Source organism: Delphinus delphis, chromosome 3 (genome assembly GCF_949987515.2).
Source record: "Delphinus delphis chromosome 3, mDelDel1.2, whole genome shotgun sequence".
Classification (NCBI taxonomy): domain Eukaryota; kingdom Metazoa; phylum Chordata; class Mammalia; order Artiodactyla; family Delphinidae; genus Delphinus; species Delphinus delphis.
Genome location: NC_082685.1, coordinates 63,438,938 through 63,466,435, shown reverse-complemented (window position 1 = coordinate 63,466,435; position 27,498 = coordinate 63,438,938). Strand labels below are relative to the sequence as shown.

At 39.5% G+C, this 27,498-nt stretch overlaps 1 protein-coding gene across 4 annotated transcripts in view; it reads left to right on the top strand.

Moving 5' to 3' along the window:
• Window positions 1-27,498, top strand: part of RAD50 (RAD50 double strand break repair protein) — a 235,793-nt gene that overhangs the window by 198,196 nt on the left and 10,099 nt on the right. For all 4 annotated transcript variants that reach the window (XM_060008875.1, XM_060008874.1, XM_060008873.1 and 1 more), the window contains 2 exons: window positions 1,443-1,570; window positions 3,854-4,078. In XM_060008875.1, coding sequence (XP_059864858.1) covers window positions 1,443-1,570; window positions 3,854-4,078 — 353 coding nt within the window. The remainder of the gene's footprint in view (window positions 1-1,442; window positions 1,571-3,853; window positions 4,079-27,498) is intronic.

The window sequence follows — 27,498 nt, the reverse complement described above, 5'->3', positions numbered from 1 at the left end:
CCTAAAAGAAGGAAATCCCTAGCTTTCTGGTGACCATGCAGGATAACAGACCAGGAACATTATTTCATGAAAAAATCAGTCTCACCTAAAAATGTGATAGCCCTTTAAATAGTCCTTTCAGGTATTCATGAAAGCAAATTCCATTGTTATATAATATTAGATGAAAGCGAGCAGTGCCACATTCTTTTGTTCCTAATAAGGAAAATGTATAAGCATAGTTCCCCATGGGAGAATCTTGGAGAGTCATAGCAGCTGCGGTGGCACATTAGGTTGCCTTGGCAACAAAAGGACGTTTACAACCATATCATTTTAGTCATCTCTAACTGCTTATAACGATTCCTTTAATAGATACGTATATATTTATATTATTAGTTCCAGGAAAACTGAAAGGAACCTTAATGACAGTTAAAAAAACAAAAAAAACCTCAAAATAGTGATTCATAGATGGGCAGGGTTGGATGCGAACATTAAGCATATGAGAGAAGTCCTTGGCTTCCCTTCTTCTCTCCCACCTCCCAAATCCTTTTTCCCTGGTGACTCCTGTGTCAGTATTGTTGGCAACGAAGTGTTACCAAAGATCTGCCCCTGCCTCCTACTTCCCACATCACTGAGTTTATCTCAACTACAAGGGTTGCTGTAGAAGGGTCTTTGAGAAGGCCTGACTCCAAACTTAGGATGAATTTTTTCTGTTCAGGCTTCTATGGGCCAAACCACCATTTTCTGCAGGAAAATTTTTTTTCCTAAGTTCCAAAGAGTCAACTTATAAATTGTTTCCTGTTTGTCTCTTGACAACATAGTCCGTTTTAATCACCAGGAAAAGTACTGAAATAATTGTGTTGGTGCTGCTGCCGCTGCCAAATGATTTAGTGGTTGCTTTTTAAGGACAAAACTACTCAACAAGAACAGCTAAATTTAAATTTTTCAGTGCAATTCAGTGGCCAGGAAAGTGTCATCAAGTATATAGACTTACTGTTTTTGTGAAACTTCTTACTGCCTTGTATGATTGTCAGCTTGAAGGTAAAAATCTTATCTGACATACTTAACAGTATATAATGGTCTTGGCACACGTTAGTAGACAAATACAACTAGGGAAAAAAAAGTTGGGGAGACTTTGGTAGTAGTCTTGCTCTCTTTTTATCTTTTAGATCACTAGGCTCCATTGTGAGGTTCTTATGCAAGATGATCCAATGGGGCATAGGTATAAAATATTAAAAATCCAGTTATATCATTTTATCTCATCATTTTAATGTCTGTTTTGTGTGTATATGGGCCATCCAGATTCCTCCAGGCCTGGAGATTCCTTTACACTGGCTTCTTCTCCCTCTGCTGAGATACACATGATTCTAAGGCAGAATTAGCACTACCTGTCACCAGTTGCCTGCTATGAATCACGTGTTGGTAACTTGATTATTTTTATTAACGAATTTAATATTTACATTTAGATACAAGAAAGGTGGCTACAGGATAACCTTACTTTAAGAAAAAGGAATGAAGAACTAAAAGAAGTTGAAGAAGAAAGACAACAACATTTGAAGGAAATGGGTCAAATGCAGGTTTTACAAATGAAAAAGTGTGTTTTAAAAAATAATCTTTAGTTTAAATAAAGGTCTTTATTATTGAAATGTGAAAAATATTCAATACATGTTTTTGACAAAGAATGTAAGCCTGTAGCCAAAGTGTCCTTTCAGACTTAAAGGAAGATGGGCACTTTTTTTACAAATGTATTTCATGGCTTTACAAGCTGAAGTAGTAATATAGAATTTATAGTCACACTATGACTATGCAGTGATGGCCAGTATTAAAAATACCAAGCTCGCAGACTTTTGCGAGCCTGCTTCACAAGATTATGGCATAAATATGTCCTCTGGACCCTGCCTGGGTCAGAGCGTAATGCTTAACTCTTAATGGAGTTATTGCCAAAGCAATTTGATATTGATGATCCATTCTACATGGTCCCAGGTGTAATTATGCGCAAACCAGAGCATCATTTTTGCGATTAATAGAATTCTTCTTTTATCTGGTTTTATTGGTACTTACTGTAGTTGCTGTCTTCCTGCTACAGCAGAAAAGATTTGATTCTTGCTTTCTCTGCCTCACAGTTGCCTTAGGAATTCTGTAAGAACCTGGTTGATGCTAAGGCACTAGACTGGTGTAAAAGGTTGTACTAGCCAAATAGATTTTTTGGAACCACCTCAGCTGGTTGGATATATTCATTCATTCAGCCATTCCTTGTAGATTTTTCATTTTTCTTGTGATTTCACAAAGAAATCTGAATCAAAGAATGCTTAAGTTTTTCTAAAGGATATAATAAATTGAAATTTAATTTAGTTATTAAAACCTAACAAATAGTTACTCCTATGTTATTGTAAGTTCTCTTGGTTTAGCTATTTTAAATAACTTTCATATATCAAGGAGATCAGACTTAACAACTAGAAGAGCTCTTCATCTTTCAGCCTGTTTGTTTTTTATGCATTAGGACACTGAGACCCAGAAAAAAAGATCATAGGAAATTAGAATGAAAGCCAGGAATGTGACCAGATATCCTAGCTTCCAAGCCTCAGCTCTTTAACACTGTAATGTTGGTGTTCTTGGTGCCAAGATGAAAAAAAAAAAGTGAAGCTTATAGAACAAGTTTTAAATGAAACAGTTTATTCCTTGCTACTAAAGATCAAAACCAGATATTTTTATAATTCCTTCTGTAATTAGTACATAACAGTGCTTTTTACATTCATTCAGACTACTAAGCATAACTTCTCTTTTTCAAACCTTTCTTCAACCAGGACACAACAGAAATGTCAACAAAACAGATAATCAGGCCAGTTCTATAAGGATGTTCATAATCTTGAGAGAAGTGTCTGGCAAATAAGAGGATGCCTAATAAGTAATTGTTAAATAAATGAAGATTTTTAAAGCATACGTTAATATCTGTATTATCTACCAAGTTATCAGAAAAGTTTAAGTATTTTACTTTTTTTTTTTTTTTTTTTTTGTGGTACGCGGGCCTCTCACTGTTGTGGCCTCTTGCGTTGCAGAGCACAGGCTCTGGATGCGCAGACTCAGTGGCCATGGCTCACGGGCCTAGCCGCTCCGTGGCACGAACCCATGTCCCCTGCATCAGCAGGCGGACTCTCAACCACTGCGCCACCAGGGAAGCCCAAGTATTTTACTTTTTTGTCAGTATTGATGCTTTGTTTTTTGGAACTCCTCTTCATGTTTTTCTTCTCTTTTTTTAAAATTTTTATTGGAGTATAGTTGCTTTACAATGTTGTGTTAGTTTCTACTGTACAGCAAAGTGAATCAGCTATACGTATACATATATCCCCTCTCTTTATTGATGCTTTTTTATACTTATGCAAGAGAAATTTTGTTTTAATAGAGAAATACAAACTTTTAGTAATACTACTGCATAAATTTTTGAGATAAAATTTTCTTTTGTCTGACATACTGTGAACGAACTGATGATACCTGTTGCTCAGTAACTTCTCAGAGTTGGTAACTGAGCATTCTTATTTGACAATGAGAAGTTTGTGAATTTGTAATATTAATCACCAAGAGTACTTTTCTTAGGTTAGTGTGTAAACGTCAGGAACTTTTTCAGTGTTCACATGTTATGAGAGTACTTTATTGAGCACACAGAAATCAGCTGTTTAAAAACCTGGATGCTTCAGAGATTTGGAAAGAAGAAAGTTTTCCTTAGTACTGAAACCTTAAAGAAAAAGCAAGGAGAGACTTTTCATATGCTGATTGCTAAGGAGAATGATAAATGATATTTATCTATCTGGAGAAATCTGTCTTTTCCACTTTAGTCTGCTAAAATCTAAAAATGGTCCTCATTTGTCGTTTTCCCTCCTAGTGAACATCAGAAGTTGGAAGAAAAAATAGAAAATATAAAAAGAAATCTCGGTTCGGCAATAGGGCGACAGGAAGGTTATGAGGAAGAAATTATTCGTTTTAAGAAAGAACTTCGAGACCCTCAATTTTGGGATGCCGAGGAAAAGTATAGGGAAATGATGATTGTTATGAGAACAACAGAGCTTGTGAACAAGGATCTGGACATTTATTATAAGACCCTTGACCAGTAAGTATTGGACTGGGGATTTGGTTCCCGTTGCAATCAGTATCAACTAGCATAATTTAGTCTTACTTTCACCCTTTTAAACTTATTTAATGTATTTCATACCTACCACAGAATGGAAAAATATATGTGTATATGTGTGTACACATACACACATGCTTACTTGAATTATGAAGTAAAGTTATAAAGGATATTAATATTAAGGTGCACTCATGATCCCACCACCCCCATACACAATCCAAGAACTCTACCATTATCACTAACTGCCATCCACATAGATGCTCCTCCTTATCTCAACCATTTGTCATCCTCACTCTTCGTAACCACTGACACAGATTTTTGCTCTCTGTGTTTTTTTGTTGTTTTTTTTTTTTTTTTTTGCGGTACGCGGGCCTCTCACTGTTGTGGCCTCTCCCGTTGCGGAGCACAGGCTCCGGACGCGCAGGCTCAGCGGCCATGGCTCCCAGTCCCAGCTGCTCCACAGCATGTGGGATCTTCCTGGACCGGGGCATGAACCCGTGTCCCCTGCATCGGCAGGCAGACTCTCAACCACTGCACCACTAGGGAAGCCCTGCTCTCTGCTTTTTAAAAATAATTTTATCATATGTATCATGTTTTGAGCTTTTAAAAAAAAATGATATCATACTCTGAGAATGCTTCTAGAATTTGCTTTTTAGCTTGTTTTACTTTATTTTGCTTTTATTTACTTAAGTTGCTTATAGCTGTGGTATATGCATTTTCACTGATGTACAGAATTCTTTTGTGGAAATATACCATAATATATCCATTTTTGGGTAGATGGACATTTGGGTTGTTTCCAGCTCTTTACTGATATAACCCTTGCTTCTAGGAACATTCTTGTCATGTCTTACAGAGCAAAGGTGTAAGAGATTCTCTAGAGTACATGTGGGAGTAAAATTGCTGGGTTGCAGGGTATGCTCAATTTTACAAAATAATGTTATATTGTTTTCCGAAGTGATTTTACTAATTTATACCACTAGCGGAATATAAGGGTTCTCGTTGATGCATTCTTTGACACTGATTTTGTCGATTCTTAATTTTTGCAAATCTAATGGGTTTTATTTTTACTTTATTTTTTTAAACATCTTTATTGGAGGGCTTCCCTGGTGGCGCAGTGGTTGAGAGTCCGCCTGCCGATGCAGGGGACACGGGTTCGTGCCCAGGTCCGGGAAGATCCCACGTGCTGTGGAGCGGCTGGGCCCGTGAGCCATGGCCGCTGAGCCTGCGCGTCTGGAGCCTGTGCTCTGCAACGGGAGAGGCCACAACAGTGAGAGGCCACAACAGTGAGAGGCCCGCGTACCGCAAAAACAAACAAACATCTCTATTGGAGTATAATTGCTTTACAATGGTGTGTTAGTTTCTGCTTTATAACAAAGTGAACCAGTTATACATATGTCCCCATATCTCTTCCCTCTTGCGTCTCCCTCCCTTGGACCCCCCTATCCCACCCCTCTAGGTGGTCACAAAGCACCAAGCTGATCTCCCTGTGCTATGCGGCTGCTTCCCACTAGCTATCAGTTTTACGTTTGGTAGTGTATATATGTCCATGCCACTCTCTCACTTTGTCCCAGCTTACCCTTCCCCCTCCCGTATCCTCAAGTCCATTCTCTAGTAGGTCTGTGTCTTTACTCCCATCTTGCCCCTAGGTTCTTCATGACCATTTTTTTCTTTTCTTTTTTTTTTAGATTCCATATATATGTGTTAGCATACGGTATTTGTTTTTCTCTTTCTGACTTACTTCACTCTGTATGACAGACTCTGGGTCCATCCATCTCACTACAAATAAAACTCAATTTCATTTCTTTTTATGGCTGAGTAAGGTCCATTGTATATATGTGCCACATCTTCTTTATCCATTCATCTGTTGATGAACACTTAGGTTGCTTCCATGTCCTGGCTATTGTAAATAGAGCTGCAGTGAACATTGTGGTACATGACTCTTTTTGAATTATGGTTTTCTCATGGTATATGCCCAGTAGTGGGATTGCTGGGTCGTATGGTAGTTCTATTTTTAGTTTTTTACGGAACCTCCATACTGTTCTCCATAGTGGCTGTATCAATTTACATTCCCACCAGCAGTGCAAGAGGGTTCCTTTTTCTCCACACTCTCTCCAGCATTTATTGTTTCTAGATTTTTTGAGGATGGCCATTCTGACCGGTGTGAGATGATATCTCATGGTAGTTTTGATTCGCTTTTCTCTAATGATTTATGATGTTGACCATTTTTTTATGTGTTTGTTGGCAATCTGTATATCTTCTTTGGAGAAATGTCTATTTAGGTCATCTGCCCACTTTTGGATTGGTTTGTTTGCTTTTTTGATATTGAGCTGCATGAGCTGCTTGTAAATTTTGGAGATTAATCATTTGTAAGTTGCTTCATTTGCAAATATTTTCTCCTATTCTCAGGGTTGTCTTTTCTTCTTGTTTATGGTTTCTTTTGCTGTGCAAAACCTTTTAACTTTCATTACGTCCCATTTGTTTATTTTTGTTTTTATTTTTATTTCTCTACGAGGTGGGTCAAAAAGGATCTTGCTGTGATTTATGTCATAGAGTGTTCTGCCTGTGTTTCCTTTAAGAGTTTGATAGTATCTAGCCTTACATTTAGGTCTCTAATCCATTTTGAGTTTATTTTTGTGTATGGTGTTAGGGAGTGTTCTAATTTCATTCTTTTACACGAAGCTGTCCAGTTTTCCCAGCACCACTTATTGAAGAGGCTGACTTTACTCCGCTGTATATTCTTGCCTCCTTTATCAAAGATAAGGTGACCATATGTGCGTGCGTTGATCTCTGAGCTTTCTATCCTGTTCCATTGATCTGTATTTGTTTCTGTGCCAGTAGCATACTGTCTTGATTAGTGTAGCTTTGTAGTATAGTCTGAAGTCAGGGAGCCTGATTCCTCCAGCTCCGTTTTTCTTTCTCAAGATTACTTTGGCTATTCAGGGTCTTTAGTGTTTCCATACAAATTGTGAAATTTTTTGTTCTACTTCTGTGAAAAATGCCAGTGGTAGTTTGCTGGGAATTGCATTGAATCTGTAGATTACTTTGGGTAGTATAGTCATTTTCACAGTGTTGATTCTTCCAATCCAAGAACATAGTATATCTCTCCATCTTTTTTTTTTTTTTTTTTTTTTGCGGTACGCAGGCCTCTCACTGTTGTGGCCTCTCCCGTTGCGGAGCACAGGCTCCAGACGCGCAGGCTCAGTGGCCATGGCTCACGGGCCCAACTGCTCCGCGACATGTGGGATCTTCCCGGACCGGGACACGAACCCGTGTCCCCTGCATCGGCAGGCGGATTCTTAACCACTGCGCCACCACGGAAGCTCTCTCCATCTATTTTTATCATCTTTAATTTCTTTCATAAGTGTCTTATAATTTTCTGCATATAGCTCTTTTGTCTCCTTAGGTAGGTTTATTCCTAGATATTTTATTCTTTTTGTTTCATTGGTAAATGGGAGTGTTTTCTTAATTTCACTTTCAGATTTTTCATCATTAGTGTATAGGAATGCAAGAGATTTCTGTGCATTAATTTTGTATCATGCTGCTTCACCAGATTCATTGATTAGCTCTAGTAGTTTTCTGGTAGCATCTTTAGGATTCTCTATGCATAGTACCATGTCATCTGCAAACAGTGACAGCTTTACTTCTTCTTTTCCAATTTGGATTCCTTTTATTTCTTTTTCTTCTCTGATTGCTGTGGCTAAAAGTTCCCAAACTATGTTGAATAATAGTGGTAAGAGTGGGCAACCTTGTCTTGTTCCTGATCTTAGTAGAAATGGTTTCAGTTTTTCACCATTGAGCATGATGTTGGCTGTGGGTTTGTCATATATGGCCTGTATTATGTTGAGGAAAGTTCCCTCTATGCCTATTTTCTGGAGGGTTTTTGTCATAAATGGGTGTTGAATTTTGTCGAAAGCTTTCTCTGCATCTATTGAGATGATCATATGGTTTTTCTCCTTCAGTTTCTTAAATGGTGTATCACATTGATTCATTTGTGTATATTGAAGAATCCTTGCATTGCTGGGATAAACCCCACTTGATCATGGTGTATGATCCTTTTAATGTGCTGCTGGATTCTGTTTGCTAGTATTTTATTGAGGATTTTTGCATCTATGTTCATCAGTGATATTGGCCTGTAGTTTTCTTTCTTTGTGACATCTTTGTCTGGTTTTGCTATCAGGGTGATGGTGGACTTGTAGAATGAGTTTGGGAATGTTCCTCCCTCCGCTATATTTTGGAAGAGTTTGAGAAGGATAGGTGTTAGCTCTTCTCTAACTGTTTGATAGAATTTGTCTGTGAAGCCATCTGGTCCTGGGCTTTTGTTTGTTGGAAGATGTTTAATCACAGTTTCAATTCAGTGCTTGTGATTGGTCTGTTCATACTTTCTATTTCTTCCTGATTCAGTCTCGGAAGTTTGTGCATTTCTAAGAATTTGTCCATTTCCTCCAGGTTGTCCATTTTATTGGCATAGAGTTGCTTGTAGTAATTTCTCATCATCCTTTGTATTTCTGCAGTGTCAGTTGTTACTTCTCCTTTTTCATTTCTAATTCTATTGATTTGAGTCTTCTCCCTTTTTTTCTTGATGAGTCTGGTTAATGGTTTATCAATTTTGTTTATCTTCTCAAAGAACCAGCTTTTAGGTTTATTGATCTCTGCTATTGTTTCCTTCATTTCTTTTTCATTTATTTCTGATCTGATCTTTATGATTTCTTTCCTTCTGCTAACTTTGGGGGTTTTTTGTTCTTCTTTCTCTGATTGCTTTAGGTGTAAGTTTAGGTTGTTTATTTGAGATGTTTCTTGTTTCTTAAGGTAGGATTGTATGGCTATAAACTTCCCTCTTAGAACTGCTTTTGCTGCATCCCATAGGTTTTGGGTCGTCGTGTGTTCATTGTCATTTGTTTCTAGGTATTTTTTGATTTTCTCTTTCATTTCCTGAGTGATCTCTTGGTTATTAAGTAGTGTATTGTTTAGCCTCCATGAGTTTGTATTTTTTACAGATTTTTTTCCTGTAATTGATATCTAGTCTCATAGCATTGTGGTCGGAAGATACTTGATACAATTTCAATTTTCTTAAATTTACCAAGGCTTGATTTGTGACCCAAGATATGATCTATCCTGGAGAATGTTCCATGAGCACTTGAGAAGAATGTGTATTCTGTTGTTTTTGGATGGAATGTCCTATTAATATCAATTAAGTCCATCTTGTTTAATGTATCATTTAAAGCTTGTGTTTCCTTATTTATTTTCATTTTGGATGATCTGTCCATTGGTGAAAGTGGGGTGTTAAAGTCCCCTACTATGAATGTGTTACTGTTGATTTCCCCTTTTATGGCTGTTAGTATTTGCCTTATCTGTTGAGGTGCTCCTATGTTGGGTGCATAAATATTTACAATTGTTATATCTTCTTCTTGGATCGATCCCTTGATCATTATGTAATGTCCTTTTTTGCCTCTTGTAATAGTCTTTGTTTTAAAGTCTATTTTGTCTGATATGAGAATTGCTACTCCAGCTTTCTTTTGATTTCCATTTGCATAGAATATCTTTTTCCATCCCCTCACTTTCAGTCTGTATATGTCCCTAGGTCCGAGGTGGGTCTCTTGTAGACAGCATATATACGGTCTTGTTTTTGTATCCATTCAGCCAGTCTATGTCTTTTGGTTGGAGCCTTTAATCCATTTACATTTAAGGTAATTATCAATATGTATGTTCCTATTACCATTTTCTTCATTGTTTTGGGTTTGTTATTGTAGGTCTTTTCCTTCTCTTGTGTTTCCTGCCTAGAGAAGTTCCTTTAGCATTTGTTGTAAAGCTGGTTTTGTTGTGCTGACTTCTCTTAGCTTTTACTTGTCAGTAAACGTTTTAGTTTCTCCGTCAAATCTGAATGAGATCCTTGCTGGGTATAGTAATCTTGGTTGTAGGTTTTTCTCCTTCATCACTTTAAATATGTCCCGCCACTCCCTTCTGGCTTGCAGAGTTTCTGCTGAAAGATCAGCTGTTAACCTTATGGGGATTCCCTTGTGTGTTACTTGTTGTTTTTCCCTTGCTGCTTTTAATATATTTTCTTTGTATTTAATTTTTGATAGTTTGATTAATATGTGTCTTGGTGTGTTTCTCCTTGGATTTATCCTGTATGGGACTCTGCGCTTCCTGGACTTGACTATTTGCTTTCCCATATTAGGAAAGTTTTCAACTATAATCTTTTCAAATATTTGCTCAGTCCCTTTCTTTTTCTCTTCTTCTTCTGGGACCCCTATAATTCGAATGTTGGTGCACATAATGTTTTCCTAGAGGTCTCTGAAACTGTCCTCAGTTCTTTTCATTCTTTTTTCTTTATTCTGCTCTGCAGTAGTTATTTCCACTATTTTATCTTCCAGGTCATTTATCTGTTCTTCTGCCTCAGTTATTCTGCTATTGATTCCTTCTAGAGAATTTTAAATTTCATTTATTGTGTTGTTCATCATTGTTTGTTTGCTGTTTAGTTTTTCTAGGTCCTTGTTAAACATTTCTTGTATTTTCTCCATTCTGTTATACCAAGATTTTGGATCATCTTTACTATCATTACTCTGAATTCTTTTTCAGGTAGACTGCCCATTTCCTATTCATTTGTTAGGTCTGGTGGGTTTTTGCCTTGCTCCTTCATCTGCTGTGTGTTTCTCTGTCTTCTCATTTTGCTTAAGTTACAATGTTTGGGGTCTTCTTTTTGCAGGCTGCAGGTTCGTAGTTCCCGTTGTTTTTGGTGTCTGTCCCCAGTGGCTAAGGTTGTTTCAGTGGGTTTTGTAGGTTTCCTGGTGGAGGGGACTAGTGCCTGTGTTCTGGTGGATGAGGCTGGATCTTGTCTTTCTGGTGGGCAGGTCCACGTCTGGTGGTGTGTTTTGGGGTGTCTGTGGCCTTACGATGATTTTAGGCAGCCTCTCTGCTAATGGATGGGGTTGTGTTCCTGTCTTGCTGGCTGTTTTGCATAGGGTGTCCAGCACTGTAGCTTGCTGGTCATTGAGTGGAGCTGGGTCTTGGCATTGAGATGGAGATCTCTGGGAGATTTTTGCCGTTTGATATTACGTGGAGCTGGGAGATCTCTTGTGGATCAGTGTCCTGAACTTGGCTCTCCCACCTCAGAGGCACAGCCCTGATGCCTGGCTGAAGCACCAAGAGCCTGTCATCCACACGGGTCAGAATAAAAGGGAGAAAAAAAAGAAAGAAGAGAGCAACCAAACCAAACAAATCCACCAATGATAACAAGTGCTAAAAAATATACTAAAAAAAAACAAAAAAACGTACAGACAGAACCCTAGGACAAATGGTAAAAGCAAAGCTATACAGACAAAACCACACACAGAAGCAGACACATACACACTCACAAAAAGAGAAAAAGGGAAAAAATATATATATCGGTGCTCCCAAAGTCCACCTCCTCAATTTGGGATGATTTGTTGTCTATTCCGGTATTCCACAGATGCAGGGTACATCAAGTTGATTGTGGAGATTTAATCCGCTGCTCCTGAAGCTGCTGGGAGAAATTTCCGTTTCTCTTCTTTGTTCGCACAGCTCCTGGGGTTCAGCTTTAGATTTGTACCCGCCTCTGTGTGTAGGTTGCCTGAGGGCGTCTGTTTTTTGCTCAGACAGGACGGGGTTAAAGGAGCAGCTGATTCGGGGGCTCTGGCTCACTCAGGCCGGGGGGGGGGGGGGCAGAGGCCAGCATTTACAACAATCTGAGGCGCTGTGTGTTCTCCTGGGGAAGTTGTCCCTGATCTCAGGACCTTGGCAGTGGCGGGCTGCACAGGCTCCCGGGAGGGGAGGTGTGGATAGTGACCTGTGCTCGCACACAGGCTTCTTGGTGGCTGCAGCGGCAGCCTTAGTGTCTCATGCCCGTCTCTGGGGTCTGCGCTGATAGCCGTGGCTCACGCCTGTCTCTGGAGCTCCTTTAAATGGGGCTCTTAATCCCCTCTCCTCGTGCACCAGGAAACAAAGAGGCAAGAAAATGTCTCTTGCCTCTTCGGCAGCTCCAGACTTTTCCCCGGACTCCCTCCCGGCTAGCTGTGGCACACTAGCCCCCTTCAGGCTGTGTTCACACCGCCAACCCCAGTCCTCTCCCTGGGATCTGACCTCCAAAGCCTGAGCCTCAGCTCCCAGCCCCCGCCCGCCCCGGCGGGTGAGCAGACAAGCCTCTTCGGCTGGTGAGTGCTGGTTGGCCCCGTTCCTCTGTGAGGAAATCTCTCCGCTTTGCCCTGCGCACCCCTGTTGCTGCGCTCTCCTCCGTGGCTCCGAAGCCTCCCCCCTCTGCTTCCTGCAGTCTCCACCCGCGAAGGGGCTTCCTAGTATGTGGAAACCTTTCCTCCTTCACAGCTCCCTCCCACTGGTGCAGGTCCCGTCCCTCTTCTTTTGTCTCTGTTTTTTCTTTTGCCCTACCCAGGTACGTGGGGAGTTTCTTGCCTTTTGGGAGGTCTGAGGTCTTCTCCCAGCGTTCAGTAGGTGTTCTGTAGGAATTGTTCCACATGTAGACGTATTTCTTATGTATCTGTGGGGAGGAAGGTGATCTCCATGTCTTACTCTTCCACCATCTTGAAGCTCCCCCAGTCTAATGGGTTTTAAATGGTAAATCATTGTGGTCTTCATTTGCAGTCCCAATTTCTAATGATGCTGAACATCTCTTTATGTTTGATCATGTTTCTTCTTTGAAATGTTTGTATTGTGTACCCATTTTTATTAAAATTTAATTTTTGGCTATGTTGCTGCCCGCGGGCTTTCTCTAGTTGTGGAGAGCGGGGGCTACTCTTCGTTGCGGTGCGCGGGCTTCTCATTGTGGTGGTTTTTCTTATTTCAGAGCACGGACCCTAGGCACATGGGCTTCAGTACTTGTGGCACGCAGGCTCTAGGGTGTGCGGGCTTCAGTAGTTGGTGGTGCACAAGCTCAGTAGTTGTGGCCTGCGGGCTCTAGAGTGCAGGCTCAGTAGTTGTGGAGCATGGGGTTAGTTGCTCCACAGCATGTGGAAGCTGGACCAGGGATCAAATCCGTGTTCCCTGCATTGGCAGGCAGATTCTTAACCACTGTGCCACCAGGGGAGTCCCTGTACCCATTTTTAATGTATTATTGGTAGTCTTACTGATTTGCATGTGTTCTTTTAGCTCTTCTGAATTTTAATTCTTTTTCAGTTATATGTGTTGTAAGTATCTTCTCAAGTTTTTAATCTTTTCACTTCCTTATAGTGTCTTTTAATAAACAGATTTGATTGTAAGATAGTTATATTTACCAGTCTTTTATGGTTAGCTCTTTTGTGTCTTAAGAAATCCTTCCCTATTCCTATATTTTCTTCTAAAAGTTTTAAAGTTTTGATTTTCACATTCAAATACATTTAAGTATTTAATTCTAAATTGAATTTTATGTACAGTATGAGGGAGGAATCCAATTTCATTTTTTCCCTTATGGATACCAGTTGTCCTGGCTCTGTTTATTGAGAAATCTAATCCTTTTCTAATGATCTGCAGTGTCACTTCTGTCATGTCAGAATTCCATGTGTGCATGGGTCAGTTCTGGGTTTTATATTCTGTTTCATTGGTCACTTTGTCTACCTCTGTGCCATTACCAAGACTGTTGTAATTGCTACAACTTTACAGTATATTCAGCATGTAGCAAAATTTTGTTTTTTATTCAGTCTGTCCATCTTTTGTCTTTTTTTTTTTTGGCGGTACATGGGCCTCTCACTGTTGTGGCCTCTCCCGTTGCAGAGCACAGGCTCCGGACGTGCAGGCTCAGCGGCCATGGCTCACGGGCCCAGCCACTCCGTGGCATGCGGGATCTTCCCGGACCGGGGCATGAACCCACGTCCCCTGCATCGGCAGGTGGACTCTCAACCGCTGAGCCACCAGGGAAGCCCCCATCTTTTGTCTTTTAACTAGTGAATTTAGTCCGTTCATTTCATTGTGATTGATTACTTAGTTATATTTATTTCTATTTTTTCCTACTTTCCTGACTTCTATGGGATTGATTGATTTTTCTTTATTCCTCCTTTTTCCCTTCTTTGGGTTGTAAATGATATATTATACTTTAGTTATTTGGGTGTTTACCTTTAATTTTTTAACATGCATATTCGACCTAAAAGAAATCAAATGTATTGATTCCCAAAGGGGTCCTGGAGCAACATTATCAGCATCACTTTGGAACTTGTTAGAAAAGAAAATTCTCACTTTCTACTCCAGACCTGTTATTTCAGAAATGTTAGGGACAAGGCTCAACAGGCTGTGTTTTAACAGGCCTTCCAGGTGATTATGATGCACATCAAAGTTTAAGAACCATGTCTCTAATATGACTTGCTTTATCTTCTTCTTGAATGTTAATTAATTTCTCCTATCTGCTGTGTTTCTATTGTCTGGTATTTTCATTTTACCTTGTTTTTATATCATCTCAAATTAGTAATAATTAATGTTATGGTTTCATAGTCAGTGCTTATTTGGATAAGCCCGCATATGTTTACCAATTTCTTATGAATCCCACTCTTTCCTTCTTTAGCTTCAGTTACTCTCTCTCTTTAATTTTATTTTTTTGAAGTACATCCTTTAATAATTTTTTTCAGTGAAGGATTGTTAGTAGTAAATTCTCTTCCAGTCTTTGAAAAGTCTTTGGTCTCAGTCTTGATAGTTTAGCTGAGCATAGGTTCTAGATTGAAAGGTTTTTTTTTTCCTTTGAGTACTTTGAAAATATTCCATTTTTTCCTGACCTCCATGGTTGCTGTTGAGAAATCATTCTAATTATTCCTTTGGAGGTAATCTGCCTTTTTTCTCTGGTTCTTTTAAGATTTTTCCCTTGTCTCCAGTATTCTGCATTTTTTTTAGAGTGTGTCTAGATTTAGGTTTAGTTTTAGTTCTATTCAGAAATTATGCCTATTGATTTGAGGGTTGATACCTTTCATTAATTTTGGAAAATTCTCATATATTATCTCTTCAAGTATTATCCTTGCTCCATTTCTTACTATTATCCTCTCCTTCATTTCTCTTTAGACATAAATAAACCTTGTCATTCTCTTCCTTCTATATTGCTTAACCCCTCTTGAATATACTGGTAATACACTGGGCAACTTCCTCATAAATACCTTCCAGTGCACAGATTCTTTAGCTGCTTCTTATACTGCCTATTGAGTTGTCCTTTTAAAATTTACTTTTCATTTCAAGGTATTATTGAATTCTATTAGTTCTTTTTTTTTTTTTTTTTTTTTTTTTTGCAGTACACGGGCCTCTCACGGTTGTGGCCTCTCCCGCCACGGAGCAACAGGCTCCGGACATGCAGGCTCAGCAGCCATGGCTCACGGGCGCAGCCGCTTGGTGGCATGTGGGATCTTCCCAGACCAGGGCACGAACCTGTGTCCCCTGCATCGGCAGGCGGACTCTCAACCACTGCGCCACCAGGGAAGCCCTATAAGTTCTATTTTATTCATTTTCAGAAATTTTTCTTTTTTTCATAATGTATTTTTTCCTTAGTGTTTTGATTCCTTCTTGTATGTCTTTACTCATTTTAAGTATACATATTTCATATTCTTTCACATTGTCATTTTTTAAAAATTATTTTATTTTTTGGGGGGGTGTTGGGTCTTTGTTGCTGCATGAGGGCTTTCTCTAGTTGCAGTGAGCAGGGGTTACTCTTTGTTGTGGTGTGCGGGCTTCTCATGCCAGTGGCTTCTCTTGTTGCAGAGCACAGGCTCTAGGCATGTGGGCTTCAGTAGTTGCAGCATGCTGGCTCTAGAGTGCAGGCTCAGTAGTTGTGGTGCACAGGCTTAGCTGCTCTGCAGCACGTGGGATCTTCCCGGACCAGGGGTAGAACCCATTTCGCTTGCATTGGCAGGTGGATTCTTAACCACCAGGGAAGTCCCCACATTGTCATTTTTTTATTTCGCATTTTTAGGAGTCTCTTTCTACTATTTTGTGTGCTGATTCTAGCCCTAGTGAGGTATTTCTTGGGTTTCATGTAGTGTTTAATTGTAAGCTCATCTTTAGTAGTGCTTTTTTTTTTTCCTATGAAGCGCCCTTGTGACCTTTTTGTGTGGATGTCCTTCCACACAGAGATTTGTTTTGTATCTGCTGGGCACTCTGGGATAACACTGGCCTAAGTCTAGTTTTTATGTTAATTTTTCAATTTGGGAGTTCCTGAACTACACTGGTGGTATAACAGAGGACCTTAAACCCATGTAAGGCATTTGCCCAGTACTTTGAACTCACAAATTATTAATTTTCCACTCTTTTATTGAAGGTTGCTGTTCAAGAGTCTCAGCCTTTATGTTGGGAGTCACTTCTTTCTGCCTCAGTTGGGTCCTATGCCTCATCTTCTGTCCTGGGTTATAATACTGAAACTCTGGGTTATGAAAATAATAATTAAATTCATCTGCGGTATCATATCACACATTGACCGTTCTGGTTTTTAGTTCCATCTTTGTTTCCACCATGTAGGGATTTGCCTTTCTTTCTTGTAAACTCAGCTATAATGTAAAATAAATTTTGTTATAAACCTGTCTAGCATTTCTAGGTATTTGTAGCAGGAGAATTATCAGTCACCTTAGATTTTATTCGTTGCTGTTTTCTAAAAAGGAAAATATCCTCTTCAGTGCTAAGAGAAGTACACAGACAGCATCTCTTCTCTTTTAAGGCTTCCTCTGGAAAGAGCATAGTGAACAGACCAGCCTCAGCAGTGGCATTCAGACCACAAGGCTCAGGAGGACAGGAAGACCCACTTTTCAGTATGAGGATTCTTTTAGTTAATGATGATAGCAAAGGTGGCCCCAGAATCACCTAGCTATAACTCTGGCAATACAAATTTTGGAAAGTACATAGTCTTTTAACATAAGTGAAAATTGGAACTGAGCCAGTTACGTTATTTTCAAAAATAAATACTAATAAGATTTTTGTTGGATTAAGTTCGACTTCTACAATGACTTTCGGAGGGACACATCTTTTGTCGTCTTTCACTGTGAGTGAATAAGTTAACATTACAATGTTCCTTGGGTCCAGAAACGCTCATAGGTATGTATGTCTGTACCAAGTGGAAACTTTTTTTTTTTTTTTTTGCGGTACGCGGGCCTCTCACTGTTGTGGCCTCTCCCGTTGCAGAGCACAGGCTCCGGACGCACAGGCTCAGCGGCCATGGCTCACGGGCCCAGCTGCTCCGCGGCATGTGGGATCTTCCCGGACCGGGGCACGAACCCGTGTCCCCTGCATCGGCAGGTGGACTCTCAACCACTGTTTTGAAATAAGAGCATAAGCAAGACATTACTAAAGAATCCTCACCTCCTGGACTTCCCTGGTGGTCCAGTGGTTAAGACTTGGCGCTTCCACTGCAGGCGGCTTGGGTTCGATCGCTGGTTGGGGTATGAAGATCCCATATGCTGTGCCGCGGCCAAAAAAAATTCCTTGCCTGGTAGACTATTCATACATAACATTTGTCTTTTTTTAAAAAAAAATTCCATAATTCCTTTTAGTCTTTCCAGCTATAGGTATATATGCCTTTAGAAGCCTTTTTACTTCTTGAGTTCTTTTTACTTCTTGAGTTCCCCTGCATCAGCAGGCGGGCTCTCAACCACTGCGCCACCAGGGAAGCCCCCTTTTTTTTTTTAAGTCCATTATAGCATTCAGTATAGAGTCAGAATTAAAAGGGGAATTTACAGGCCATTTATTCCAGCTTTCTTTGTCATGTTACATTCTTTATTTTTTATTTATTCATTTGGTTGCGCTGGGTCTTAGTTGCAGCAGGCAGGCTCCTTAGTTGTGGCATGCAGACCCTTAGTTACGGCATGCATGTGGGATCTAGTTCCCTGACCAGGGATCGAACCCAGGGTCCCTGCTTTGGGAGTGCAGAGTTTTAACCACTGTGCCACCAGGGAAGTCCCAGTGTTACATTCTTTAATGTATATTGTTAAATTCTCTATTTCTTAAGAGCACTAAGGAACTTGACCAAGAAAACGTAGGTTTCTGTTGTTTCTATTTAAACATGCTTTAAGACTAAATTTCTCAATGGCGGGGGCTCTGCAGAGGAGATACTAATATTAATTCATTACTTAATATGTGTTAGCCATAATCTAATTGAATTCGGGCATCTACCTGTAAAGGGCAAGTATTCATCAGAGAGATTAAGAAGACTGTCCAAGATTACCCAGCTAAATGGTTGAGATAAATTAGATCTCAGAACTAAGGCCTTTATATTCCCACTCTGCTGTGCTGCTACCATGGTCCCCCCCACCCTTTTTTAACCTTTAAAAAACTAATACCAATATTTATATAGAAAGTTTTCCTAACTGTTAATTAACTCATACTTCCTGGTTTAGAGCCACAATAGTCAACTTATTTTTATATATTTTATACCTCCTTAGCAAAGTGTGTATGTGCATAATATATATTGTCATATGTATTAGGATTTTGTTCAATTAAGATTTGAGTGCTTACATGTTTTCTACTGTTCTAGATACTGTATACTAAGTATACAGGGATGAAGAAACAGAAAATTAAGAAATAAATCCATAAACAGTGAAAATTAACTATGGTGATGGGAATAACTGAGGGGCTACTTTAGGCCTTTTCTAAGGCAGAATCTTTCTGAGAATGTGACATTTAAGCTAGGACCTGATTGATGAGAGGAAGCAAGATATGCACAAAGCTGAGATGCAAGCATTCCAGATGGAGAGAGTAGCTGATTCAGAGGCCCTAAGACCAGTACAAACATGAGGTGTTCAGGAATAGGAAGAAGGCAAGCGTGGCTGTAGTATAGTGAGCAGGGGAATAAGGTCGGAGGAAGATGGTTCCCAGAGTATGCCATGCCTTGCAGCCTTGGTTAACAATTTGATTTTATTCTAAGTGTGATAGGAAGTCACTGGATGGTTTGAAGCAGAGAGGTAACGTAATCTGATTCATAGTTTGAAGAAATCACACTTGTTGCCGTGTGGAGAATGCATTATAGGGGCACCCAGGAGAGAGTGGTGGACTGGTGTAGGATGGTAGCAGTGGAAATGGAGAAAAGTAGATGGACTCCATTTTTGTTTTGCAGATAGAGTTGACAGGCCTTGCTTCTGAATTGAATGTAGGGGAGGAAAAGCAAAAGAAAGAAGAATTGATCCTACATGTGTTTTCTTGACCAGTAGGATGTTGGGAAAGCAAATTCCCATTCCCTAAAATGGGCAGGGTTGGGGAGGGGAAAATCTAGAGTTCTGTTTTGGACACTTTAAGTTTGAGGTGCCTGTAGACTTCTAAGTAGAGATGTCAAGCAGGCAGTTGGATGTATAATCTGGAGTCTAGAGCTCAGGGGAAATGTATAAATTTAGGAATTATCATCATATCTGTAGTATTTAAAACCATGGAATGAGATTACATAGGGAATAACTGTGGATAGAGATGGGAAGGGTCCCAAAACTCACGATGTTTACAAATGCAGTGAAAAAGTAGCTGATGAAGTAGAAGAAAAATTTTAAAGGCGTGGTAGCTTGAAAACCAAGTACAGAAAGTATTTCAGGAGTCTAATGCTATTGAGAGGTCAAATGAGATGAAGGACTAAGAAGTGACCCTTGAAATTGATAAAATGGAGGGTGTTCATCACTTTGGGGAGCAATCTCAGTGGCATGGTTGGAACTGAAGCCTTAGAGTTGGATGAGGAGAGAATGGGTGGTAAGAAATGGAGACAGTGAGTATAGATAATTCTTTAAAAAATTCTGCTGTGAAGAGGAGCAGAAAAATGGAGTGCTAACTAGAGGGGACAAGAGGGGCCAAGTTAGGTATTATGTAGGTTGGTTTTGTCTTAAATTTTATGTGCACATATTCTGCTACAAGGTAGCTCTTCCTCTTAGTACACTGACCTGCAGACCTGGGGTTTCATGTGTTAACTAAATAGAAAACTATACCTAGGAGCCCTCCTGCTATCCCTACAGACCCTGAGAGCCATTGACAGCAGGAACAAGAGGAATTCCCTCAATAAGGCACCTGTTCATTCAAAAACCCCTGTTCTGTCTTCTCTTGGCGGACTCTGGGAAGACAGAAATATCATACCCTGTCCCTCCTGCAAAGTGGTAACTGTTCAATAGGGGAGACCATGGTAGGTGCTGCATAGTCTATACTTGACCTGGGCCATGAATAATGAAGGAAGGGCCTTTCAGTAGAGAGAAGTGCCTCAATCATAGAGGCATCACACTGAGCGGAGTGAGGGCATGTGAGGGAGCTTGATGGGGCCAGCCAGGAGCTTGTGGGGGTGGGGAGGTACAGTGGTGCTTTCCAGCAATTTAGGCTTGCCTAAGGAACAAAGTCAGGCTGTTTACTGAGTTCTGTTATCTGGTTATCAGATGCGTTCTTCTAAATGAGAAGAAAAGAAGTGGTACCGATTTCTCCAAAATTGAGTGTTTGTGGGCTTATGCTTGCAAATCTTCTTAAGGTTTATACTGTGAGCCTTAAATTTGCCTTCTCACCTAGAAGAAAGTAAGGTCCAAAATTTCCCATATTGTTTCACCTCTTAGAAGAAGCATGTAGTCATTGTAATTGTTGCATTCATCTGTCTATTCAAGGTAACACAGGAAATTAGCAGTGCATTTTCAAGAAAAGCTGATTACCATCTGTTATTAGTAATCATCTAAAACAATCACTGATTGTAAGCATTGCTAATGGTCAGAGACACACTAGATAAGAAGGGGGAAAACATCCATTATTTAGAATTTATTATCCCTTATCCACCCCCTTAAAAGAAGACATCAATTAAAATTAAGTGATTTTGGAATATATCAAAGTACACTGTTCTGCCCTATCCCCAAAGTGTTCCACTGTCATTTTCCCCCAAATGTGGAATGTTGAACATTAAGTCATATTTCTTCTGAGACTCAGTGGAAACATGTAAGTTTTGCGTCGAAGGCAGCCAACTCTCTTTGAGTCTTTTCAGAGCCTGGCTTCTTACACTCAAGCAGAGCTTGGGGGTGAGGCCTTTAACCAGGACTCACCTCATGGCCACCATTCTAATCTTGTCTTGGATACAGTACAGTTTCACATCAGCAGCCCCTGTAGCATCAAATAAGTAGATTACAAAACCAAATGATAGCTGGTGGCATTTCACACTCGCAGGTTTTCTTAACCAAATATTTATCAAGCACTGTGTTAATAGTGGGTGACCCATTGCCTGAATTTTAAAAGCTGATATTTGGGAGTTTGGCTAAAGGAAATATAGCAATTCAACAGTTTTAAGTGTTTCAGGAAATTGGTTTAATAGTCTTAAAGGTTTTATCCAGAAAAAGACATTTTTCTTTTAAATGTGCAACTTAAGTTTGGCAAGTTAGGGATTTTAAATTGTGCTAAGTAATAAAAACCACTATTAGTTTGGAACGTGATACTCAGTAGAATGTGATACTCATCATATCACTTCCTTTATACTAGAGGGCTTCCGCTGACCTAAATGTAGGGAGATAGGAAATTCTCACGGTGGTAACTACAGTAGGGAAGAGTATTCAATCAAAATTGATCTTAGCCAATTTTTTGGCAACCTGTATATCTCATAGTTTGGTACAATTTTATATACAAAGATAAGGATAATACTGTTGGCAAATGTCTTTTGTAAGTATAATCTTCTCTACTGCTTTTGTCCAGCTTGGATAATCTTCATGAACTTATTTGTTTTTATCCTACTTATGAATTTTTTTTATTAGGAAGGCACACATATATTTGGCCCTTCTAATTATTATTTTATTTACTGAAATAGCTTGAGACATGAGGAAATCCAGTTCAAATTTTGCAAAATGGTAACTAACCTTCCTCAGTAGTTTGAGTCCTGGAGATGGCTAAAATACGAAAGATGTAAGAGCTGGAAGGGTCTTTTCCTGGCAGGTGAGATTTTGGTCTACCTAATGACTAATGACCTAATGACATTTGGTCTAATGACTCTTTTTCAGGCATTCAGTTCTCTGGTAATGACTAAGTCTTGAGATGATTTTAAAAATGATCTCAGAGCAGGGCAGCAGTAAAAACCCTGAACTACTGTCCTGGGGATGCCTAATATGCTTCATTTGTGACATCAAGCTAGAACCCATGTGTACTTAGAAAGTAGATAACTCCGAGGCTTGCAGAAGCTTTTCATCACAGGTCCAAGTGTGGAGGCAGTTAGCTTAGAACACAAAGGAAAGTCATCTAGAAATTGCTGGGGCAGAAGCCATAGTGCAAAGAGGTGCTGAAGGATAGTATATAGTTAGCTTGGCATTCAAAGGAGGTGTCTGTGTGAAGAAGGAAGGAGGGGCATGGATGAAAACAGCTCTACATACTACACTAGTGCATACCCCTTTCTCTCCTTTTTAAATAGACTATTTTTTGGAGCAGTGTTAGATTCACAGCAAAATTGAGCAGAAAGTACAGAGATTTCCCATATATCTCTGCCTCCCCCCACCCCAACCATAGCCTACCCCACTATCAACATCCCTTACCAGAGTGGTATATTTGAACAACCTACATTCACACATCATACTCACCAAAATCTGTAGTTCACATTAGGGTTCACTCGTGGTGTACATTCTGTGGGTTTAGACAAATGTTTAATGACATGTGACTACCCTTATAGTATCATATAGAATAGTTTCACTGGTATTTGTCTTTCTGCCTTTTGGCCTCATTGTGCCTCCCTTAAAACAGTAAATATATTAGGCCTTTGTCATTTGTGAGGATCACATCCTAAGACTTCCATGGATCACCAAAATACCACTAAAACCATCATTTGTCCTCATAAAATGCAACAGATTGTTACTGAAATTTTCAAGGAAATTTTTCAGATTCTTAAGAATATTTAAATATAAGATTGATTTATAAATCACTATTTTCTTAGATCTTAGACCTTTTCATTTTATTTTGGGAATCAGTTTTCACAAAACATACACTTAATATGAGTTAGTACTATATGCATTTAACTGAATGACATGCACACTCCAGGCACATGGTGGTGCTGATGCAACCAGCCAGATGACCACTTACCTACAATAGTTTCCAGCCCAGGAAATTTATATCTTTGCCTCAGCAGAATGATAGTTTACTAGAGGTCATGGACCTTCAAGGTCATTCTTAAATGTTAGTTACCTGTAAGTCCAAGTGCTAAAAAGTGTGTTAGGTTAATCTTTGCGTCTGTATAGTTCAGTCAGCAGTCAGCTCCCACAGGGTTCCTGCACAGTTCTGTTTCAGAGCTGCTTTTCTTCCACAGCCCATGCCTAAGTCAAGCCCTCCTTAACTCTTACCTGTATTACTGTGGTAACTTCCCCCATCTCGTTATCCCTCCCACCCCTGTTAAACTTCTACCAGGTTAATTTTCTTAAAGGTGGTGGTAGCTATTCTCTTCTAATTTTAGGAAAGACTTCCACACCTGGCCTTCCCCATTTCATCTCACTACTCACTATATTCTAACCAAACTGAATAATTTTGTTCCTTTAAGACACCTTGCATTTTACTATGCTGTTTCTCGTCCTTTGAATGTTACCTTGATAGAGCCCTTCCCAAACATGTAATTTTTTCCTTCCTTTGTACACCATAATATTTTGTGCCACTTAACCCATTCAGCCTTGTATTACAGATATTTATGCTTCCTCTACTCCATTATTCTGCAAATCACAGAACATGGTTCAAGCTGGGGCTTCGGTTCATTTCCGTGACAATATCTAACATTTATTCAGCACTTAAGTAGTATTACATTGGTGACATATTTTCATTTCCTTCACAGTGCTTTTTCATGTATGTACACACAAATCTTTTTTGTTTTGTGTGAATAGTATCACACTGTAGGTGTTTTTTGTTGGTTTTTTTTCCACTTTACCATGTGATGAAAATCATGTTCATATATGTAAATCACTCATTATTTTTAATGGCTGCATAATATTCTATAAAATGGATATTACCTACTTTATTTAACCACTGATAGACATATTAGGAAGCCTTTAAATGCTTGCTACTACAGATAATGCTACAATATATAGTTGTGGTGCACAGGAGTTGCTCTGTGGCATGTAGGATCTTCCTGGATCAGGGATTGAACCCATGTCGCCTGCATTGGCAGGCGGATTCTTAACAACTGCGCCACCAGGAAAGTCCCTGTTTTGTTTTTAAATTCCACATATAAGTGAGATCTTGTCTTTTTCTGTCTGACTTACTTCTTTTAACATAATGCCTTCAAGGTCCATCCACATTGTCCCCAATGGTAGGACTTCCTTGTTTTTTATGGCTGAATGATATTCCATTGTATGTATGTATGTGTATGTCTGTATATAGAGATATGTTATAGATATAGATATATATAGATATAGATACATATAGGTATATATTTCACATCTTCTTTATCTATTCATCCAACAATGGACACTTAGATTTTTTCCGTGTCTTAGCTATTGTAAACAATGCTGCTATGAGCACAGGGGTGCAGATAACTTTTCAAGATAGTGTTTTCATTTCCTTTGGATATATTCCCAGAAGTGGAATTGCTAGAGCATATGGTAGTTCTAGTTTTAATTTTTTTAGGAACCTCTATACTGTTTTCCACAGTGGCTGTACCAATTTACAGTCCATCCCACCAACAGTGCACAAGGGTTTCCCTTTCTCCATACCCATGCCGTCATTTGTTATCTCTTACTGGTGATGGCTGTTCTAAGAGGTGTGAGGTGATACCTCATTGTGTTTTGTTTTTTTTTAAGATTTTTTATTTATTTATTTTATTTTATTTTGGTTGCATCAGGTCTTAGTTGCACCACGCAGGATCTTCTGTTGCAGCACAATGGCTCTTCATTGTGGTGTGTGGGTTTTCTCTCTCTAGTTGTGGCGCATGGGCTTAGTTGCCCCGCAGCATGTGGGATCTTAGTTCCCTGACCAGGGATCGAACCTGCGTCCCCTGCATTGTAAGGCGGATTCTTTCCATTGGACCACCAGGGAAGTCCCTCATTGTGGTTTTAATCTACATTTCCCTAATGACTGTGAGCATCTTTTTTCATGTACCTGTTGGCCATTCGTATAACTTCTTTGGAAAAATGTCTATTCAGGTCTTTTGCCCATTTTTAAATTGGATTTTTTGTTTGTTTCCAAGTTTTATGGGTTCTTTATGGGTTTTGGATATTAACCCCTTATCGAATACATGGTTTTCAAATATTTTTTCCCATTCTGTAGGTTGTCTTTTCACTTTGTTGTTGGTTTCTTTTGCTGTGCAAAAACTTTTTAGTTTGATGTAGTCCCACTTGTTTATTTTTTGTTGCTTGTGCGTTAAGGTGTGATTCCCAAAGAATCATTACCAAGACCCATGTCAAGGAGCTTTCTTCTAGGAGTTTCACAGTTTCAGGTTTTACATTTAAGGCTTTGATCCATTTAGAGTTTATTTTTGTGAGTGGTGTAAAATAGGGATCAAGTTTCATTCTTTTACATGTGAATATCCAATTTTCCCAACACCATCATTGAAGAGACTGTCCTTTCTCCATTGAGTATTTTTGGCTCCCTTGTCAAATATTAGTTTACCATATGTGCTTGGGTTAATTTCTGGGCTGACGATTGTGTTCTCTTAGTCTGTTTGTCTGTTTTTATGCCAGTACCATACTGGGGTTTTTTGTAAGTCTTTTTTTTTTTATATTGAAATATAGTTGATTTACAATGTTGTGTTAGTTTCAGGTGTACAGCACAGTGATTCAGTTATACATACTCTTCTACAGATTCTTTATATATATATATATATATATATATATATATATATATATATATATGAATTTATTTATTTATTTATTTTTGGCTGCACTGGGTCTTTGTTGCTGTGTGCAGGCTTTCTCTAGTTGCAGCAAGCGGGGGCCACTCCTCGTTGCGGTGCGCAGGCTCCTCATTTTGGTGGCTTCTCTTGTCGTGGAGCATGGGCTCTAGGCACGCAAGCTTTAGCAGTTGTGGCACATGGGCTCAGTAGTTGTGGCTCGCGGGCTCTAGAGTGCAGGCTTAGCAGTTGTGGCACATGGGCCTAGTTGCTCTGCGGCATGTAGGATCTTCCCAGACCAGGGCTCAAACCTGTGACCCCTGCATTGGCAGGCGGATTCTTAACCACTGTGCCACCAGGGAAGCCCCTACAGATTCTTTTTCCTTATAGGTTATTACAAAATATTGAGTATAGCTCCCTGTGCTATACAGTAGGTCGTTGTGGTTGGCTATATTACATATAGCAGTGTGTATATGTTAATCCCATCATCCTAATTTATCCCTCCCCTCCCCCCTTCCCCTTTGGTAACTGTAAGTTTGTTTTCTACATCTGTGGGTCTTTCTCTGTTTTATAAATAAGTTCATTTTAATCTGTTTTTTGTTTTTTCAGATTCCACATGTAAGTGATATCATATGATATTTGTCATTCTTTGTCTGGCTTACTTCACTTGGTATGAAAATCTCTAGGTCTGTGTTGCTGCAAATGGCATTATTTCATTCTTTTTTATGGCTGAATAATGTTCCATTGTATATATGTACCACATCATCTTTATCCATTCCTTTGTCAATAAATAGTGCTGCAGCAAACATTGGGGTGCATGTATCTTTTCAAATTATGTTTTTCTCCAGATATGTGCCCAGGAGCGGGATTGCTGGATCATATGGTAGTTCTATTTTTAGTTTTTTAAGGAACTTCCATACTGTTCTCCGTAATGGTTGTACCAATTTACATTCCCACCAACAATGTAGGAGGGTTCCCTTTTCTCCACATCCTCTCCTGCATTTATTATTTGTAGACTTTGATGATGGCCATTCTGACCAGTGTGAGGTGTGATACATCATAGTATTGATTTACATTTCTCTAATAATTAATGACCTTGAGCATCTTGGCTGTTGTGTTTTGGTTATCTATATGTCTTCTTTGGAGAAATGTCTATTTAGATCTTCCACCCACTTTTTGTTGGGTTGTTTGTTTTTCTGATACAGAACTGTATGAGCTGTGTGTATATTTTGGAGATTAATCCCTTGTTGGTCGCTTCATTTGTAAGTATTTTCTCCCATTCTGTGGGTTGTCTTTTCGTTTTATCGTTTCTTTTGTGTGCAAAAGCTCGTAAGTTTAATTAGGTGCCATTTGTTTATTTTTATTTTCATTACTCTAGGAGATGGATCCAAAAAGGTATTGCTGTGATTTTTTTTTTTTTAGTTTTTATTTATTATTTATTTTTGGCTGTGTTGGGTCTTTGTTGCTGTGCGCACGCTTTCTCTAGTTGCGGGTAGTGGGGGCTACTCTTCGTTGCAGTGCACGGGCTTCTCATTGCGGTGGCTTCTCTCGTTGCAGAGCATGGGCTCTAGGCACATGAGCTTCAGTAGTCGTGGCACTTGGGCTCAGTAGTTGTGGCTCGCAGGCTCTAGAGCGTAGGCTCAGTAGTTGTGGTGCATGGGCTTAGTTGCTCCACGGCATGTGGGATCTTCCCGGACCAGGGATTGAACCCATATCCCCTGCACTGGCA